This window comes from Zalophus californianus, chromosome 10 (genome assembly GCF_009762305.2).
Source record: "Zalophus californianus isolate mZalCal1 chromosome 10, mZalCal1.pri.v2, whole genome shotgun sequence".
Classification (NCBI taxonomy): Eukaryota; Metazoa; Chordata; class Mammalia; order Carnivora; family Otariidae; genus Zalophus; species Zalophus californianus.
The window spans coordinates 112,059,506-112,079,166 of NC_045604.1; the positions used below are offsets into that span (position 1 = coordinate 112,059,506).

The 19,661-nt window shown below is 53.3% G+C and overlaps 1 protein-coding gene across 14 annotated transcripts in view; it reads left to right on the forward strand.

Moving 5' to 3' along the window:
* The first annotated feature begins 770 nt into the window (after positions 1-770).
* The window catches only part of IQCE (IQ motif containing E), a 46,444-nt gene continuing 27,553 nt past the window's right edge, over positions 771-19,661 (forward strand). For 6 of the 14 annotated variants that reach the window (XM_035722312.1, XM_035722316.1, XM_035722313.1 and 3 more), the window contains exons 1-8: positions 801-950; positions 6,908-6,955; positions 8,365-8,410; positions 11,303-11,431; positions 11,986-12,120; positions 13,022-13,092; positions 17,269-17,382; positions 17,508-17,558. In XM_035722312.1, the coding sequence (XP_035578205.1) occupies positions 915-950; positions 6,908-6,955; positions 8,365-8,410; positions 11,303-11,431; positions 11,986-12,120; positions 13,022-13,092; positions 17,269-17,382; positions 17,508-17,558 (630 nt within the window). In that variant the 5' untranslated portion in view covers positions 801-914. Of the gene's footprint in view, positions 951-1,153; positions 1,288-6,907; positions 6,956-8,364; positions 8,411-11,302; positions 11,432-11,985; positions 12,121-13,021; positions 13,093-16,310; positions 16,355-17,268; positions 17,383-17,507; positions 17,559-19,661 lie in introns of those variants that run through there. The other 8 variants (XM_035722322.1, XM_035722314.1, XM_035722315.1 and 5 more) reach the window with 8 other exon arrangements.

Below are 19,661 nucleotides of genomic sequence, written 5' to 3' on the forward strand. Positions count from 1 at the left end.
AAGCACTTTACAGATATTGACTCATTTGAGCCTCACAACACTTTTCTCCACTTTGTATTTGAGGAAACAGTGGCGCAGAGAAGTTACACGACTCCTTGGACGCCAAATATATATTAATTGAGCACCTGCCTGAGCCAGACCCTTCCAAGGGATGGAGGTACGGCTGTGAACTAAACAAAGCCCCTGCCCCAGAGAGCTTACGTTCTAGACATGGAATGCTTTTGTGGATAATGTCACGTGGCTGGGGGGAAAAAAAAAAACCCAGGGTGAGGGGACAGAGTAGGTGCCCTTGGAGACCTGTATGAAGGGGCAAGAGCACATCCTACTTGCTAATAATAATTTAAATAAGCTTTGTACTCCAGTGCCCCTAAAGATCTTCATGATGCACACTGAGTGCCGTGCAAACTGATTATTTTTTGTTGTTCTGGGGCTACATCAGAACCCAAAAGCCTAAGTTATCCGGGAGGATAACTTTCTGAATGCCAGGTGTCCAGAACGAGCAGCCTGGGACATTGCACAAGCCCCTTGTCCCTTTCAGCGTTAACCTAACAAATACTAGCATCCTGCTCTGGTGACTAACGCACAGGCTTATCGAGGAGCCTCCACGAGAGAAGGTGGGGGACGGACTCCAGAACCGTTAAGCGCGACCCGCAACTTCCAGCACGGCCCGGCTCTCCGCCACCTCCCCGCGCTCTGCGGGTCGGCCCGCGGGTTTCTCAGCGCACGCGCACGGTCGGCCGGACTCGCCGGCGCCGGCCACATCCGGGGCTCCGCAGGCGGCGCGGTTACCATGGCAGCGGGGTCGCGGCTGGCGCGCGGGCTGGCGGGCCCGGAGGCTACGGGCGGCCGGCGCAGCAGCCCAGCCCGACAGCCGCGCCCGCAGCGCCGAGGAGCGGCCGGGCAGCGCCGCCGCCATGTCGCTGGGCACCGCGGAGCCGGCCTCGGAGACGGTAAGCGCGGGGGGCCTCCTCGTTCCCTCCAACTCTCCGGCTCTCGGGGCCGGGCGCGGACCGGAGGAAGGGGCGCACGGCCGGCGGCCGCCGGGTGACAGCAACCATTATTGTTACCGCATAAGAGCGGCCCTCGGGCCCCCGCCCGCGTGCAGCCGGCCGGGCGTCCCCGCCCCCCACCCGGCCTCCAGCCGCCCCTGGACCCCGCCCGCCCTTGCACAGGCCGCCGTTTCCAGGAAGCCCTCCCGGACGCTGCGCCCTCGGCGCGCGGCGCCTGCGAGGCCCCGGCCTGTGCCGAGCCTGCGACCGCGATCCGCGGGGCAACGGAGCCCACTCTGTAAGTGCCAGCCCACCCGTGCCTCTGGGGCGGGGGGCAGCGGCCGGGGCGGCCGGCCCGAGCCATCCGGATGTGCGGGGGGTGAGGGTTGGGGAAGCCCCGGGCCCCCGGGCCCCGGGAACAGCGCCCTGCCCAGCGCCGGTTGGAAAAGGCTTCCCTGAGGAGGTGCCTCCAAGCTTCCTCCCTTGGGTGAGGGCGAGCGTGCTGTCAGCTCGTGCCTTTTCCGAGTATTTTTGGCGCCCCTGCTCTTCGCTGGAGGTGTCAACGTGGATTAATGAGCGGCATTCGGGGGGGGGGGGTGGAGAACGAGGCAGTAAACCGCATTAACATGGCCTGTGCAGAACGTGAAACAGGCCCATGTGGCCGCGATGGGTTGCAGAGGACTGCTTTAGGCTGCGTGCCTGGGCAGGTGCCCAAGACGCCCTGGATGTCCCTGACCGGAAGGAGGTCTGAGTGCAGAGGGGCCAGCAAGCACTAAGGTCCTGGGGTGGGAAGGTGGGATGTGTTCCAGGGCCTGAAAGAAAGCTTGCTGGGACCTCGTAGGGGAAGGTGGGAGCGGGCCTGACAGTGGACAGCCTCTCAGGCCATACAGGGAGTTTTGACTTTATTTCCCGGACCGTGAGAAGCTTTTGGAGGGTTCCAGACAGAGGGCATTTTGCTCACTTTGCTTCCTTCTCACGGAGAAGGCTGTGCTGGGCAGGGCTACACAGAGCTCAACCAGTGCAGAGCGTCCCTCAGGACACCAAGTCCTGCCTCACCTGGAAGGCTGGCCCACCTACCCGGGATTCGCTCACTGCTCCTTCATCTTTAGAAAGTGACTTCTTAGGTCGTGATTGTGAGAATCGTGAGCACTAGAGAAAATGTAGAAAGTCAATTTACCCGTGATCTAACCACACGTGATCCAACAAGAGCACGTTAATGTTTGGTGTATTTCCTTTCGATCTTTCCTCAATGCAGCTCTTCCCACACAGCGTTTAAAAAAATTTAAGATCATATTTAAATTGTTTTGTGACCTTTACCATTTAATTTGTTGTTAACATTTTCCCCACAGCCACACGTTTTCAAGAGCATGATTTAAAAAGTCTGAGCTGTGGCTACCCCTACTTTATCCGCTTCCCTGCTTTTCCTCTCTCGTTGGCACTTTTTCTCTACTAGGAACAGTGTGGCTGTAAACATTCTTACACACTTAGCATTTGTTAAGGCCTTTCCACGTGAGGCTCTGAGGACACAAAACCAGGTGAGCCCCAGTGCCTTGGTCTCAGGGAACTCCGTCGTGGAGGAACTGGTGTGAAGCTCTCTCAGCACTTAGGAGACTGTCCGCCCTTGGTCCAGGCTAACGTGTGGCTTTCTGCTGAGCTTGGATCTGTTTGAAATTAGATAAGAACCTCTTGAGAGCAGGCACTGTGCAGTCTGTCCGTTCCCCCAAGTGGACTGCAGCTGCCTCCGGGCTGGCTGGTGAACTTCCCAGAGCTCTTACTCTGTGCCAGGGGGCTCACTGCGCAGTGGCTGTATCCATGGAGACTGAGTGGGGCTACGTGGCTGTATACAGAGCCACAGGGGTGACCTGGAGCCTGAGTGGAACCACCAGTGATTTAAGAGTCAACACTTGTGAAAGGGCTCAGAGATTCTAGAATAAGACAGTAAGAGCATTTATTAGGCATTCACTACGTGTAACGTTCTGTGTCACGTGCTTTACTACTCAGGTGGCCCCCTGGCCCCCCTCTAACCTCTTGTACGATCCCTGTGCCCTCCTGCCTCCCGACCCTCCTGCAGCCTCACAGCAGCACAGCTTGCACATATTTATGACGGCTGCTCTGAAGACTTTGTCTGCTAAGTCCATCATATGGGCCCCTTCAAAAGCTTCTGTTTCTGCTTTTTCCCCTTCTATCACTCACACTTTCCTGTTTCTCTCTGCGTCTCTTAGTTTCCTGCTGGAAGCTAGACTAAATGTTACGGCATGTAACTAAATACATCTAGTAACTAAATGTTACTAGAATGTTACAGCAGCTCTGGGTATTGATTCCTCCTCCCCATGGGACTGATGCGGTTTGCTTGGTGGTTCATCTCTCTGCTGAGTGACTTGACTGACCCTGCAGTTGATCTCCCTACACTGTGCAGCCTCTGATTCCCTGCTCAGATTCTTTCTTGTGTGCATCTTCTAGCCTAACTACCTCAGGGTCACCCTTGGGTCAGCAGAAGCCACTTTCTGCTCAAAGGTTATAGGTAAGCCCCTTGGCCTGTCAGATCTTTGCCCTTCACCGCTGCGTGTATGTGTATGTGCGAGTTTGGTGTGTGTGCATGCACAATGCATCCGTGGCGTGAGTGCGTGTGTGCCTGCGTGTGTGCACGCGCGTGTGCATGTGGTGTGTGTGGTGCGTGCCTGCAGGTGTGCACTCACGCTCGTGTGCATCTGTGGTGCGTGTGCATGTGTGGTGTGTGTGTGCATGCACGTGTGTCTGTGGTGTGTGGCCTGGAGGCTGCAGTCACACGGCAGGAGTTTAGGGTTTTGCCCACCTGCAGCCAAGGACTAGCAGCTTGGGTCTCTCCTCTCCATCTCCCCTGAGAGGGCAGCTGAGCCGCGCACGTGGCCCCCCAGACTTCAGAGATGTGTGATTTTACCTTTAAGCCTGGCTTCCTGGGAGCTGCTCTTGCATGGGAGTTTCTTGTTGAACCATTGTTTGGTTCAGGGTTGTGCTAAGGCCCCTAGCGCCCGTGAGCTTGTGCCCCTTGGTTGATCTTGGTCCGGTGTAGAGAATGTTTCCAAGTCCACCCTGAGCCTGCACCTGGTGGGTGCAGTCTGATGCTTGCAGGCAGCCTCCCTGAGCCTCGGACTTGACCATGACCCCAGGAAGGCTCTCCTGGGCCTGTTACAGTTCCTCTTGCTCTGCTGGTTAGCTTTCTGCTGCGATGATCACAGAGCTGGGAGGGCTTTATAATTGCTCCCCACCACGTCACCGTGGTCTTCAACTTGGCACTGGAATCAGGGAGGCATGGGGGATGCTCCACTACCCGCTACAAATAAAGCCAGTCCCCTCGGGCTCAACTGTTAGCCTGCCTCTTCCTCTGGGCAGGACCTCTGTGCCTCAGGGATGGACGTGTGTCTCTCCTGGAGTGACACCCCTACTCCAGGAGGGGGTGCTGGCCTTCTGGGCCTGACCTTCCCTGCGTGGAACCTCTGCCCTACAAGCAAACCAGCATTGGGGCGTCCGGGACCCAGATTTCCTAGCCTGCTACATCTGAGGCAGAGCTTACACCCTACTTCTCAGAACCGCCCCCCACCATTCCCCACCATCCTGCCTGCACCCACCTAGGGCGGGTCTCTCTGAACTAGTTTCTGTGGGATGGAGTTTGGGGGGCGAGGGGTACCCCAGACTCCCACTATCCTTCCCCACATTTAGTAGATTTTCTTGAATGAATTGTTGTATGCCTCTATTGTTGCATGCTTTTAGGTCAATTTCCAGAAACCTCAAACAATTGTTTTGTAACTTTCTATGTTCAATGGTTGTTGAAGAGACAGTTGCCTGAGCTCCTCACCCCACCATTCGGGAAGACGGCTCCCAGATAGTGCAACCCTTCCCCACTGTCACCATGTACTGAGTCCCCATAGGCCCCTGCATCTCATATAGACACGCCATGTCTTCTCCCCCACTGTATGTAGACTTCCGGTGCTTTTAAAAATCTGGTAGAGGAACGGGTCCTCTGTGGTCCAGGAAGCTGAGGTGGAGAGGGTCCATGGCGTGACCCACGTCACACAGCTGGCACACAGGCCTGAGGCTGTTCCAGGGCTCCGCGGGACTCTCTGCCCGCCCGCCCATCCGCCTGGCCTGCCTGCAGCCCCTGGGTTCCCGCCTCACAACAGTCGGGGGCAGTGTAGCCCGCCAGCCTGTGGCGGCATGGATCGTGCTCAGGGAACTGGCCATCAGCGTGTTCGCTGTTTTTAACAGTCTGTGGTCTCTCTCCTGCCGACTAAGGGGCGGGTCTGTGGCAGCTCCGCAGTTCCAGACATGGCTGGCAGGGCGCAGGTGGTGACCCGTGGGGGCGGACTGGCTGGGGAGAAGGCGTGGTGGGCGAGCACACCTGTTGAAGAGGGAAGTCACTTGGTTTTATCCACCACACACATAACATCATTCCCTCATTGAGCCTTCAGGTCATCACAGTTTTCAGGGTTTTATTCAGTACAAGTAATAATGACGAGTGTCCACAAGAGAAACCTTTTGCTGCTCCTCTGTAGTTTCCAGCAGGTTCACACCGGCCGTTGGCAGGTGCGTCCTTTGCAAAGCCAGGGCACCCGGACGCGGTTGCCACAGTCGCTCCTCTGGTCTTGCCTTCCCCTGCTTTCCCTTCCTAAATGTTGCACGTTGTATTTCATACACTTTGCTCAGGGAAAACTCTCTCTAATCGGCATGTGCTATTTACCCCTGAAAACGTCACCTGTTCAGGGACATTGAAAACCTAAGTCCGTGGCTGGTAAAAGATCCTGCTTATTGGAGCACGCTTCCTTCCCCGGCCCCATGTCACGCCGCACCCCTAGTCCAGACTCTGTTTCGGAGAGCTGGCACGGGATGCTGCCCCTGTTTCCAGCGGACCTTCAAGCTGCTAGCAGCATTGTTGTTTAAGTGCTGATCCTCAGCCCTGCAGAGGATCTGTGTGCTTTTCAGAAGGCAGCAAAGTCCTGCTGGGAGGGCGCCTGGGTGGCTCAGTTGGTAAGGCGACTGCCTCCGGCTCAGGTCATGATCTGGAGTCCCAGGATCGAGTCCTGCATCAGGCTCCCTGCTCAGCAGGGAGTCTGCCTCTCCCTCTGACCCTCCCCCCTCTCATGTGTGCTCTCTCTCTCTCTCTCTCAAATAAATAAATAAATAAATAAAATCTTTAAAAAAAAAAAAGTCCTGCTGGGCTAGGAAGTGGGTTCCACCACAGCATGGACGGCTTGCTGAAGTACGCTGACCCCAGCAGCCCGGCACAGATCATCGGTTCACAGGAGGGGCGTGCGGTCCTAACTCCAGCAGCAGCTTCGTAAATTAGCAACACAACAGTCCGAAAGGATTTAAATTTTGTTCCTCCTTTCTCTTTTTTTAGGATTTAAACTCGAGTCGGTGAATTACATGGAAACACTCTTCTCTTGAGAAGCGACATCCTAGTTCTGGAATTAGGTGTATACTAGATTTTATCCCCTCCCCGCAGGGCCAGGGCAGGAAGCTTTATGAGTCCAAATAACGCATGTATTAATGAGTGTGTTTTTTTAGAAATAACTTCAACTTGTTCTGATCAGGATCCACAGACTCCTCGTGCTTTGATGTGAAGGTGAATGAGAGCACATTTAAACCACGTGGAATACGAAGTCCTTTTAACCTGAACTGTTTCTTTAGCAACAGTACCCAGCGATTCTGTGCAAATGGTGTCACTAGGTGGACAGACGTGGAGCAGCCCTGCAGGCAGAGATTCTGCTGTGTCCCCCACCCCTCCGTTCTGCTGGGCTGAGCCGTCTGGTGCCACCTGCTTACTTGGACTGGGTTTCTTGAGTCTCTGCCTCCGTAGTTGTGGCTCTTTCCACCTTGTGTGTGTAACCGTGGGGAGCCAAGCAGGTGCCCTAAAATTTCAGTGTTTGCATCTCTTCTTCCAGGGAGATGACGGTCTATCTGCAATTACCTTTGACTCTGACTTTGAGACGGTGAGTGTGGTCGGGGGGCAGCCGCTCATCCCCGCCCTGGTGCCTTTGCCCTTGCTCATGTTACTGAAACACATGCACCAGGTCATTCCCCACAAATGTTGAGTTTAGAGCTGAATATAAACTCCACGTGCTACTCAGCACCTGAAGAGTTTGGAGCCCTTCATTGGTTGTAAACAACTGTGGTTATAATTTTAAGACTTGTATCCAGGTGTTAGTCCTGAGTAGAGTATATTTGAGGCAGATGGTAAGCTCCTATCCTGGGTCTGGTTTTGGCTACAACCCCCCGGCCCCCCTGGCCCCCAGTCCCGACACGTGAGGGGAAGGAGAGGGCTCTGGGAGGAGATAGGAGACCCTTTGGCAGCCGCAGCCCTGGCACTGCATGATGTCCTGGCCTGATGGCCTCCGGGGTCCCTGGGATGCAGGAGCTCGCTTGAAGGGTGAGTGGACAGCACAGTCCCCAGGCAAACCAGCCTCCAGCTTGGCCTCTCTGTGTTCATGTGGGAAGCTGTGCTGGGTAGAGAATGAAGCCTTCCAGCCACATGGTGAAAGACGAGCCCGGGGAGCATGTCTCCAGCAGGCAGAGTTATCGACGGACCTCAACACAGAGCCCTGAGGGCACGTGGCACCAGCAGATCCCCATTCCACCAACAGCTCTGTGCACTCAGGGGAGCCTCTCGGGCCCCTTGTCTGCCATGAGGGACCCCTGCAGCGTGAGGGATGCCCCCCTCAACACCACTGAGGACAGGGGCCCAAGATGCTCCCTGAAGTAGGGATCCAGCCCGTCTGCTGGGTAAAATGCACAACATAGAACTCCTTGTTTCCACCGAAAGAGAAGTGAGGGGCATTCTCTGTCTAGTGGGAAGCAGTTGAGGAACACAGGCGTGGAAGACGTGTCATTTACCCGGGCATATAAGTAGTGGGTAGGAGAACTCACTGGCATCTGGGTTGTCCCCGGAGACGGAATTACGACAGGGTCATTCCTCTGCTGCACCTTCCCTCCGCAGGGGGATTTGCAGTCGCCTTATTCACGAGGGTTTCTTCTTGCCAAATCCGCCGTCGTGGAAGGGCACAGCCTGGTGCTCCAGGTGCTGGCATGAGGACAGTGGGGTGGTCGAAGATACACCATTTGTGGGGTATCTTCAGTCTGTGCTTATGTAGTGTCGCCAGGGCTTCCAGGGACCTGGCTCAGCCAGGGCGTGGCACCGATCACCTTTCCTGGGGTCGCCCCACTGTGCCATGGGCTTTTTCCTTGGCTCAGACTGCGCTCAGGTCTCTGCTGAGTTAATCTCCTTCTCACTGCCCTTGCACCCGCTCCGAGCCATCCCGAACACACCCATGCTTCCACCACTGGGGCCGCTGGGCTGCTCTGGAAGGCTCAGTGTGCTTTACCTCGTTTATCTTTCTTTCAGAAAGCAAAAAGGAAAAGTTTCCACAAACCTCCACCCACATCACCGAGTAAGTATGACCGGGCCCCTCATCTCTCAGATTTCTGCAGTTAAACACAGAAAATGGTTCTCAGAAGCTGTCCTTCCCTGGCGTCTTGGGAGAAAGATTACGAATGTCTTCCTCAAACACTTGGGGTCATTGAAATGCAACACTTCCACCGCTAGGCTCCGTTTTGTGTTAGAGTCTTGCGAGCTGGCGCTCTTGGGGTCCCCACCTTACCCCGTGGCCCCAGTGGTCCCCGTTTGAGGAGGCCCTCGAGGGGCTGAGGCTCCTGAGTCACTGTCCCTTGAGCCCCCGGCAGATGCCGTGTTTCTGGCCTCTTGTGCTCATTCCCCGCCCTTTGGACCCGCTTGTGTCTTGGGAACGCTGCCGCGGCCAGAGGACCTCATCCCCTCCTGAGTCAGAGCTGCTGTCGGCACACTGAGCAGGTGTGGTTTCCTGTGGACTCACCCTGGCTGCCTCCGCCAGGTGCTTCTGTGCTCCCTGTTCTCAGCAGGGGTGGCAGCTCTGTCCGGGAAACACCATCCTTGGCCATAGATAAGCAGGCGGCTGCCCTTCGGGCACGAGGCTGCAGGGGTGGGTCCTCTTCTGCCCGGGCTGCTGAGCTGAGCTGAGCTGGGCGCCTTCTGAACAACAGATAGTTACTTCTCACAGTCCTCGAGGCTGGAAGTCCAAGACCCGACCAAGTCTTGGTAGGGTTCTGGTGACTGTGCTGCGGACAGCCACCGCTGGATGGTATCTCCCATGGGGGAGGGGATGAGGGAGCTCTGTGGGGTCCCTTTTATGGGGGCACTAATCCCATCATGAAGGCCCTCGTCCGTCATAAGCTAACCATCTCCTGCAGGCCTCACCCGCTCATGCGATCACAGTAGGGGTTAGGTTTCAGCATAGGACTTGGGGGGGGGCACAAACGTTCAGTCTGTGGTGCATGGGGTCCGTTTAGACAGCCAGCCAGCCTCTCATTCTCCGCCATTCTGACATTGCTCTAGAGTGTGGTGAGCCACATGTGAATTTTATGCTTAGGAATGTCTTTATGACAAAGTTTAAATCCTGGATTGGCTTCCTTTTGCTCGCCAAAAACCTGAGGCCATCCCTGACTTTATTACACATGTATCTATGTTCCTTACATGCGTGTACATTTCAAACACACCGTGTCACGTGTATGACGCACTCAGAGAATACTAACGGACTTTCATATTAGCCCAAGAAAAACATAATTAGAAGGATAATTCCTGCCAAGGAAAGAGTGTTTTCTATTACAAAGAAATATAAACATTAGAGAGAAAGCATCTATCAGTTTGGATTTTTGATGTCCTTGCTCTCCTTCCATGGAGGAAACTGAGAATTGATGTAAAAGTGTGGTGTTTGTGTTTTAAACCTTCTAGTTTTAGAACCATTTTGTTTTAAGTCCTTCGTGGCTACAAGGTGACGAAGGTAAAGATCACAACGTCTTTCATTATTCTTACCGAAAGTCAGCATTTCGAGTGTTTAAAACAGTAATAATCAAATCGTTTTTATCTTGATTTCTGTAAACATCTGAATTGTGTTTCATGTAAGTTACAATGGTGAGAACCCCCAAATCATAATTTGAGGGGGCTGCTGAACCTCAGCGGCCCCGCATCTCCCCACGCTTTCTCCTGGCAGCCTGGCGGGGAGTCTCGTCTTGCACTGGCACTGATCATGGGTGCCCTGCTCCCCACTGACCTGCATGTCCTGTCTCCCGCGCTCTCGTGCTTCTCTGCCTGGACTGGCATTGCCTCTCACTCTGGCTGGCCAGGTCTCAGCTCCGAGGCCCCCTTCCCTCACGGCTTTTGGAGCATGTGTTGAGGAGTTGTGCTTCTGTCTGGATTCCTGGGCCATGCCAGCAGTGACTGCGTGTCCTGTTCACGTCACAAGTGTGGCTCTGTAATGCCTAAGCCAGCTCCACATGGGTTTGTAGCTTCCAGAGCGCGGGGGCTGGGTGCTTGCCGCCCTGCTCACCAACGTGCTTCCCGGCCCGTTTCCTTCTGCCTTTCCTGCTTTGGTCTGTGTGCGTGCACGTTTCCTGGGGAATTCTTACAATTCATTGATGAATCACATACATTTAGGAGGGAAATGTTACTTGGGGAGCTGTTTCCCTGGTTGCGAATTTACTTTAAAGTGAGCACTTAAATGGACAAAGTTTGGAAGGCCTTCAGCTGTCCGGGTGAGCAAAAATGCATCTGGGTCTAGTGAGTCTTTATCCTCCTGTTCTAAATAATAATGGGACATTTCTCATAAATTTTGAAGCCATGGAAAAAACATAGAAATTTTTTAAAAAATTAAATATATTAGACTTAGGTTTTTAGGACCTGCTCTAGACAGACATTTCTTTGCTAATTATCAGCATGTTTTATGAGTAAGTTTTCACATAAATTTGCTATATCTTCCATAATTAAAAAGATGAAATTCCAGATTAAAAAAGGACTTTAAAATATTTCCCTTGTTTTGATAACAAAATCAAAAATGTCCTGGAAAGGTAATTTTTTTCTCATTTCTTCTAGATTTTTTAATATATTAAGTTCTTGATATTGCTTATGTCACTGTGTAGCAAAATGAAAAGTATTTTACAGTGTCGAGTATAAAGGACACAAAATTGTGTTGACTATAACCGCGACAGTGTCGAGCTACACACGCGTTGTAAAACATCAAATATTGGTGGAATTATGGATTTGCATTTTTAGATAAATTTCCCATTACGTTATGTCTTTATAACAAATTTTTTTTTAAATGTAAGTCTATATACATATCATGACTGTGTTTTTTACTTTTGTCACAATAGTCTTGTGAATATTCTATGGTACTGTTTTTGTCTCTCTAAGACACTTATGTTGAGGGGGCATTGATCTCTTGCACCTCTGAAACTGTATGTTGACTTTCTAGAGTCACCTTATTACTCTAAGCCGAGAAAAGTGGCGTCCTGGAGATCTTTGAGGACAGTAGCAAGCATGCCTCTTGGTAACAGAATGTCCTTAACCCCACAGAAGCTGTGGCTGGGAAGCTCAAATCAAGGTACGTGGTTGCTCCGACAGAGACCTTGCTCCACAGGAGAGTTTTAGGAATTGCGGGTGGTGATTTAAGATAGAGTTTGTGATATGACTTATTTGAATGGCATTGTTAATCTTCTCAAAGACGTCGAGCCTCGTAACCTTTCCGTGATGTGCAGTGTAGTTTCTGACGGTTTGCGTGTGTGACACCGTGTCCCTTTGAGTCTTAAGATGTCTCAGCACGGCTGGCCCGGCATGTTGGAGACAACTCCTACCGGCTTGCACGAGCCAATGGTTCCATTTCTAGGAATTTTGTGAGCTGGTCTATGGCAGACTGACAGCTTGAAATTGGACGTGGTGGGAATATTCATACCAGGGAAATAGGCAGATGCTACAAATCTGGGCTTCCTTTGTCTCTTGAGAGCTGCTTGTTGAACATTTACCAGCAAAGCACTGATTGCCGCTATCTGCTGGTTGACTTAAGCTTTCTTCCGCCCAGGAAGATTGATTATTAGAGGCAAAACCTCCCGTTGTGTTTGTGTGTACCTGTCGTGTTAAATCCATGCACGTTCAAACCAGGAAGTCTGACCCAACCCCTGAAGTCAGACCTGACCTTGGAGCATGCACGGACCAACCCCCCCAGCAGCACGCCCGACTATCTGACAGAAGCTTTAAGAATGAAGAGGTCACATCTCAGGCGTTCTGCCAGCAATGGTGAGCATGGTGATGGTGACAAGGCCACACGTAAGGAAAAGCAGGAGGGAGAGTGTGGGATTTGCTTTGACTCAGTGAGATTGGGGCTTCCTGTGCTGGCTCCGTCCCTACGAGGTCATGGAGAGAGGACAGGGGTCCTGCAGGTCCACTCTGCCCTTCTAGAAAGTAGCTTTCCTAATGTGGACAGTGGCATCTTCCCAGGCTCCCATGGGGCCTGCCTCCCTAAACTCGGAGTCATACTGAAATCTTTTGGATACACAATCTTAGAAATAACAATTGCGAATGAGGAAAAGCCCACGTCTCACCAGAAAAGCTGGCTCTGTTGCCTGTGTCTGTCTTCCTGCCTGGTCTTCAGCCACGTTTCCTGCCTGGCTCTTCCTGCTGTCCTTGCAGACCTCCGCCGGGAGCGCGGCGGGCCCTTGTCGCTGTGACCCCGAGCTGACCCCCTTCCTGTGTTGGCTGGCTCCCGAGTTCTACTTTAGGCTTGAATGTTTTAGAGTCTCAGTATATTGGGTATCACGCTGAAACCAGAGTATGCTTCACTGTTTGGACATGGGAAGGGGTATTGTTTCTTTGTCTTTTTGTTTGTTCTTTAAAATCTGAACATACCACTTCTCCTTTGACCCCTTCTTTCCTTTTCCTGCAAGTAAGCCCTGTGTTCACACCTTTCCGTTTCCTCCCGCTTTATCTTTCTGTATGGCTATCAGTTTTGGTCTCCTTAATTTGGGGGAAGTATTGTGGTCAGGCTAAAAATGTTGAAGTATTTTTGCTCCTTTTTTTTAAAATCCTCCTTTTTTAAAAGGGGTAATTTTATCAACTTCCAGGTTTTCCTTAAGGTACAGCCAAGAATTCTTTCTGCTGTTGAGATGATCTTTTCAGACATTTGCGTGTTGCCCTCCAGGTCATGTTCCCGGGACCCTGGTCTACAGAGAGAAGGAAGACATGTATGATGAGATCATTGAGCTGAAGAAGGTAATGTTTCTGTCTGTCCCTTGCTGGTTTTGGATAGCGAGAGCCTTCTGCAAGGACAGCTGGGACAGTCAGGGTCGGTGCTGACATGTCTGCACGGAAAGAACATGAGCTTCGAAGGGACGCCCGAGTTCGAAGCTGGGCCTGGTGCCTTGGAAGTGGGGTGGCCCACGTCACACCAGCTGCGGGAGAAGCCTCCCCCGTGTGTCAGTGCCATCTCTGCTCTGCTCCCGCAGCATGGCAGGGAGTCAGGGGAAACACGGGCTTGACCTCACAGTCCCTCCGCACAGAGATTTGGCGTCGGGTAAGGTCACTGGTGTCGTTATCAGGAGCCTCCCGTGTGTGTGTGTCTTCTGTGTGACCCGGACGTTCCACGTGCCCTCACTCGATGGAGTTCCACAGGAGTCTGAGGGAGCGCACGCGGTTAGCCGGTGATGACCTTGAGACTCAGACAAGGTAGTAGTCTGTCCAAGGTCAACCAGTAGCAGAATGAAGACTTCCACCAAGGCCATCTGCCTCCCAAGACCAAGGCTGCTTTTACTGCCCTGTGCCATCTCCCAGTCCCTGAAGTGCGAACTGCACTGAGATGAATCACCGTCATCTGCGTCACCCTCACCATAACCACGACGGCCACACTGTTCTTTCCCGCCCTTACGCATTCTCGTGCCCCTAGAGAACAGGCCAGGGATCACTCCCTTCCATAACCTTAGTCTCTTTCTAGCCCCACTGTCCCCTCCAGCCGAACCGTATCGGGGGGACCACGGCCCGTCTGGGCACCAGAGGTTAAACAGGGTGTGGGTAACCAGCACCCCCAGGGCACAGCTATATAGTGAGGAGCCTGCAAGGAGCAGGCTGGTCTGGGCCATTGTGTATGAGACACAGTCCTTTTGTGTCGGGCCAGACCGGATGCTCGGATGTCAGGTAGAACCAAGAGACTGTGCTACCGTGGGAGTGGCCCAGCAGTGAAGGTGCCGCCCGTGTCCCCATACTCCCTTGTCCTCAGAAATTGCAAGCAAATGTTGGACAACTGCTTATCAGCGGTATGGTGGGGAGAACCCTTATTTTGAACTCTGCATCATCACTGCAGTAGCACTCTTGGATCTTCTTAGGGCTAGAAGTGGATCCCTTCTAGGTAAAATTATACTGACTTTATTCAAACTTACCATCACAGGCATCTGGAAAAAATCAGCCTAGGCTTCTAAATGCAGAGAGAGGAGAATTTCACTTCCATGACTCCGTGGCTCTGGGATCTTGAGCATCAGAGTCGTTTTTCTATGGCAAATTTTGCCTCAGTTTCCTGTTGAAAAATGGGGACCATAAAGGTGCAGTTTCACAGGGTAGCTACGAAAAGTTCAGCAAAGTACCTGTGCGAGTATTCCACCCCACGCCCAGCACTCAGCCAAGGTCCCGGGGTGTAGACCGTCCCAGGGAGCCTGGCCCTCAGCCAGGGTCCGGGGCTGTAGACCGTCCCAGGGAGCCAGGGAGCCTGGCACTCAGCCAGGGACTGGGGGTGTAGACCGTCCCAGGGAGCGCGGCCCTCAGCCAGGGTCCCAGGGTGTAGACCATCCCAGGGAGCCAGGGAACCCGGCACTCAGCCAGGGTCCCGGGGTGTAGACCATCCCAGGCAGTGGCAGAGGTAGCACAGTCCCCTGCACCAATCTCCCCCACCTGTCAGCACAGTATCAAAACTAGGACGTGGACGCGGGCGCCGTGTGCATGTCCAGTTCTGTGCCATGTTACCACATGTGTATAGTCATGTACCTGCCACCTTGGTCAACATACGTGCTGCCCCCAGGCTGTCCCTCAAGCTGCCCCTTTGTAGTCACACCTGTCTCCCTCCCCGCTCACCATTCCTAACTCCTGGTGACCACTGACGTTTCTCCCCATCTCTATAATTTTGGCATCCTGACGATGTTCTGTACATGGAATTACACAGTATGTGAGTTCTTGAGATTGCCATTTTCCACTCAGCATCCTGCCCTGGGAGCCTTCCAGGGTGGCCCATACCAGGGGCTCCTTCCACCCCGCCCTGGTCCAGCTGTATCCTTCGAAGTTTGATGTTATACTTTTTTGATGTGCTAATTCCCTGAAGACCCTTTGGCCCATGATTATTTGGAATTGTGTCGTTAAGTCTGAGAGTGTAAAGATTTTCATGTTGTTTTTGTTGCTGACTTGTAGTCTGACTCATTGCGGCCACAAGACACACCTCGTGTAGTTTGATTTCTTGTGTGTCCAGGTTGGCCGCGTGGCCCGGGCAGTGTCTTCACATCTGTGCTATGGGCCTGGGTAGAGAGTGTGTGTGCTGCTGCCAGGCAGGGTGTCGTGTACAGGCCGTCAGCCCGTGTGGGGTGGCAGGGTGAGCTCCCCTGCACCCCTGCTGGCTCTCTGTCCAGCTGCTTGCTCATCGCTGAGGGAAGGGTGTTGAAGGCCCACTGTGCCCGTGGGTCTGCCCTACCCTCCAGTTTTGTCACTGGTTGGGTGTATGTGCGTTTAGGGTTGCTGTGTCCTCGGTGGATTAGCCCTTAGGGTCACCGTGTGACACCCGTGTCTGTTCTCTGACATCTGCTTTGTTTGATACTATGGACCCACTCCCGCTTTCACTGGTCAATGTTGCAGTGGTGTCTCTTTTTCCATCCTTCTATTTCTGTCTCCTATCTCACTACGTGAAAATCAACACAATTGGTCATGTTTCTTTAATCTACTTTGCCGGTTTTTGTCTTCCAGGTGGTTTGTTTAGATCATTTATATTTAATGTAATTTTTGGTATATTAGGATTTAAGTCTTCCATTTTATTTGTGTGGCCTCATTACCCCTGGACAGTAAAGACCTTACCCCCCCCCCCCCAGGCCTCCTCTGACCACCCCTCTCCCCCAGCAAGGAGGGGGCAGGGCGTCTTGCTAGGGCCTGGTGGGGGTGGGGGCTGGGCTCCGCACTCAGTCCTCGCTGGCAGGGATGGGGCCATGCTCCGTTCTGCAGGGTCTGCCCGAGGTGGAGCCGTTATTGTCTGTAAGTTTTCTGCCTGGTGAGGCTCCCCTTTCCTGCTGGGGAGAGGAGGCTTTCCTGTCTGTGCCCGTGGGCTCATCCAGGCTTTGGCTTTCCCCCGTACTCCACTGAGGGCATGTGAGGCACAAGGGGGGACTCTGCGGTTGTCTGTTGGGTCCGAGCTAGTCTGCTTCTTCTCTCCACCTTTCTGAGCCTCCTTATGTTTGCCTCCCATATAGTGTCCAAGGTTTCTCACTGTACAGAGCAGGAGGAACAGGGAACAGTGAGTGTACCCCCCATTTTCAGAAGCAGAATTCCCATGATACGATTTCTTCTCCTTCCCGATGACTGTGCATGAACCTTCTTATTGATTAAACCCTCACCAAGTGCCAGGAATGTCTTGTGCCCCAGAGCGCCACTGGCCAACCGCGGGCACGTCGCCAACCTGCCAGGCCTCCCCCCGCGGGTGCATGCTTTGCGTCGGCTGACTCGTGGTGGTTTTGTTCAGACACCATCTCTCTTCTGGGACACCACAAGTGCCCGGAAAGGAGAAGGGTGTTTCCAGGATAGCTGGCTAGTCCAGCTGGGGGCTGATGCTGGAAGCTGGTTGACCACTGGCTGACCGTGTGGGCGCTGCCCCCTGTGGCTTGTGAGTGCTGCTGAGCCTCACGCGCTCTGGGGTTCCACGGCCTGGGAGAGAGCTTTTTCAAGTGAGGACATGAAAAACAAAAATGAAAAATACCCTGCCGTCACCCTTTCATAAAAGGGTGATGAAAGTCCAAACGAGGCAACGGAAGAGGTTTCCAAGTACAGGGCAGCTTGGGATCGAATCAGCTCAGTTGAGTGGGAAATTGACTGCGTGGTCTTTTCTCCTCAGTTCACCACAGATTGGTGAAAACTTGTGAGGCCATTGCTCTGATCCCCTGGGCCCTAGCAGAGGACAAGGATTTTAAGTGGACGTTAGTTAGCCTTTGACGAGTCCTAGCGACACATGCTGTGACAGACGCAGGCTCACTCGGCGGTGCCCACAGGACTCCTTCCCGTGACATGCAGCTGTCCTACCCCCACGACACACACACGGCCCTGACTGGGCACCGGGCCATTTGCAAGGTCTGCTCCGACTGGTGTTTCACCTGGATGTTCGTGTGCACACGTGTGTGCACGGGTGTACGTGTGTGTGGTTCTGTTTCCCTTCAGTCATTGCACATGCAGAAAAGTGATGTGGATCTCATGAGAACAAAGCTTCGGCGCCTAGAAGAGGAAAATAGCAGAAAGGACCGGCAGATAGAGCAGCTGTTGGACCCATCCCGAGTAAGTTGTGGCCCCGCGTGGCGGCGCCCGGCCGCGGGCTGGGAAGGCACAGGCTCCACTCCTCAGGCTGTCGGGGGGAGAGGCCGCGCCGCCCGTGTCTTCATCTCTCCGTCTGCTTACTGCAGGGCCCGGATTTTGTTCGGACTCTGGCAGAGAAAAGGCCTGATGCCGGCTGGGTGAGTACAGTCGCCGGCAGCACAGATAACCTCCCACTGAAATCTGAGTTCCAAACAGCCCACGCTGGAGGGTTGCCTCTCCTCTAACGCAGTCGTACGAGAGGATTGACAGAGAGCGAGGGCCCAGAACTGCCCAAGCCCAGTCTCCACGGAGCCGACTCAGAGGGCTTACAAGAAGATGCTGCGGGCGTTCTTGGGGGCGCTGGGGAGGCTGAGCGGGCTCCGCGCGGGGCAGGAGGTACATTATAGGGCACAGCGGTCCCAGGGGGGGCGTCCCCCGCCACACCCGAGACGCACACATTGTGCTGAACCAGTGACGCTGAGTGAAAACAGAAACCAAGCGGGAGTGGATTAACCCTACGGCCTCCACGCCACCACTGCTGTGGGGCCACACCGCACGTAGAGGATGGAGTGAAGCGGGGGACGGGCAACAGCACCATTCTGTGACCAGTGCCATGGCGGGAAGCCCCCGCGGGTGGACAGAAGTGTATCCCCACAACCCTCCTGAGTCAAGGGAGCAGCTTTACTTAGAAAGGCGAAATGCAAAAAGAAAACTGGAAGGGATGCAATTTTGAGATCGTTGAACACAAGGAATTAATAACACTAGTGAGGTGATTATTGGGTTTGGTGACCTAAAATTTATAACAGAACCCCTGAGATGACAGCGGGAACTGGATCCGTGTGACGGGGTAGCGGGGTGGATGTGAATTGGTGCAACAGAGTCCTCTGCCCCGAGCCTGGAGAGGACAGGTGCTGGCCTGCACGGAGAGCAAGCCGTCAGCCCCGCGTGAGTGCTTAAAGCCTGGCTCTGCCCCTGCGACCGCACAAAGGAAATACTTTCAGGGCCTAGAACACATCGAGTGTTTCCGCAAGAAAATCATTCTTAGTTGAGTAGCAGCTCCTAGACCTTGTGTAGTCGTACGTGATCTCACTGGATTGTTTTGTGATAGGGACCCAATCCCCATGTTCTAAAATCCGGAAACTGAGGTTAAGAGATTCCCCCAGGTTGGTTCGGAGTGAGCCCACAGGCCCTGTGCAGCCAGGCAGCATCAGCCTGGGTCCCCACCACTAGCCCGCGGCGCACACTTGAGTGAAGACGTTCCCTTGAACTACCACGGGTAAGATGATCGGAACCGGCATCGGCAGGCCTGGGAGCGCACGGACGTGCTCCGAGCCGGACACTGCGTTTGGGGTCGGCGGGACCGAGCCGAGGAATGGTCCGTGAAGTCGTGCCCGCCGTGTGTCCAGTGCTGCTCTCTTTGGGCTCTGTCTGCGGGAGAAGATCCAGTATAAAAAGCCTTTCACACAAGGGTGTTTATAGCTGCCCAACTGGAGGGGGACACTGAAGAGAACCGTTAAAATAGAATAACACTACATTAAAATACACCTTCAGAAGAAATTTTTTAAAGAATATAAAACAGTATGGCTATGTTCAGAAACGTCTGTGTGGTTAATTTAGGTGAGGATCTAGAATTATGTAAATGATGCATACCGTAGAGGAAGGGCTTTTTGCATTTTTATTCTAACGCTGTGGGATTTTACTTTTTTAAGATTTTTATTGATTTTATTTAGAGAGAGAGTACGTGCAAGCAGGGGGCAGGGCAGAGGCAGAGAGAGAATCTCAAGCAGACTCCTGCGCTGAGTGCAGAGCCTGGACGTGGGGCTCAATCTCACACCCCTGAGATCATGACCTGAGCCTAAACCAAGAGTCAGAGGCTCAACCAACTGAGCCATCCAGGCGCCCTGCTGTGGGTTTATTGTTATTATTATTATTAAAGTTGATTAAAAGACAATCTAGATCCTCGGGAATGCACTGTTCCTACTTTCATACCCGCTGCCAAATCGCCCCTCAGAGTCACTGCATCTTGTGATTGGACACTTGTGCTGGTCACCATCTCCCCTCAAGAGACGTTTGCACGCGTGCACGAGCGAGGAGGGCTGGATGTCTACTGATGGCTTGTTTGTATTAGCAGCTTAAATGTCCATCGAGAGAGGGATGGGTATCTACACCAAATGATCGTACTGTGTAAGAATCACTGAGATCTGTAGGCACAAAAGGAATAGACGCCAAGGCCGTGTGTGCTGTGAAAATAACAACTTGCA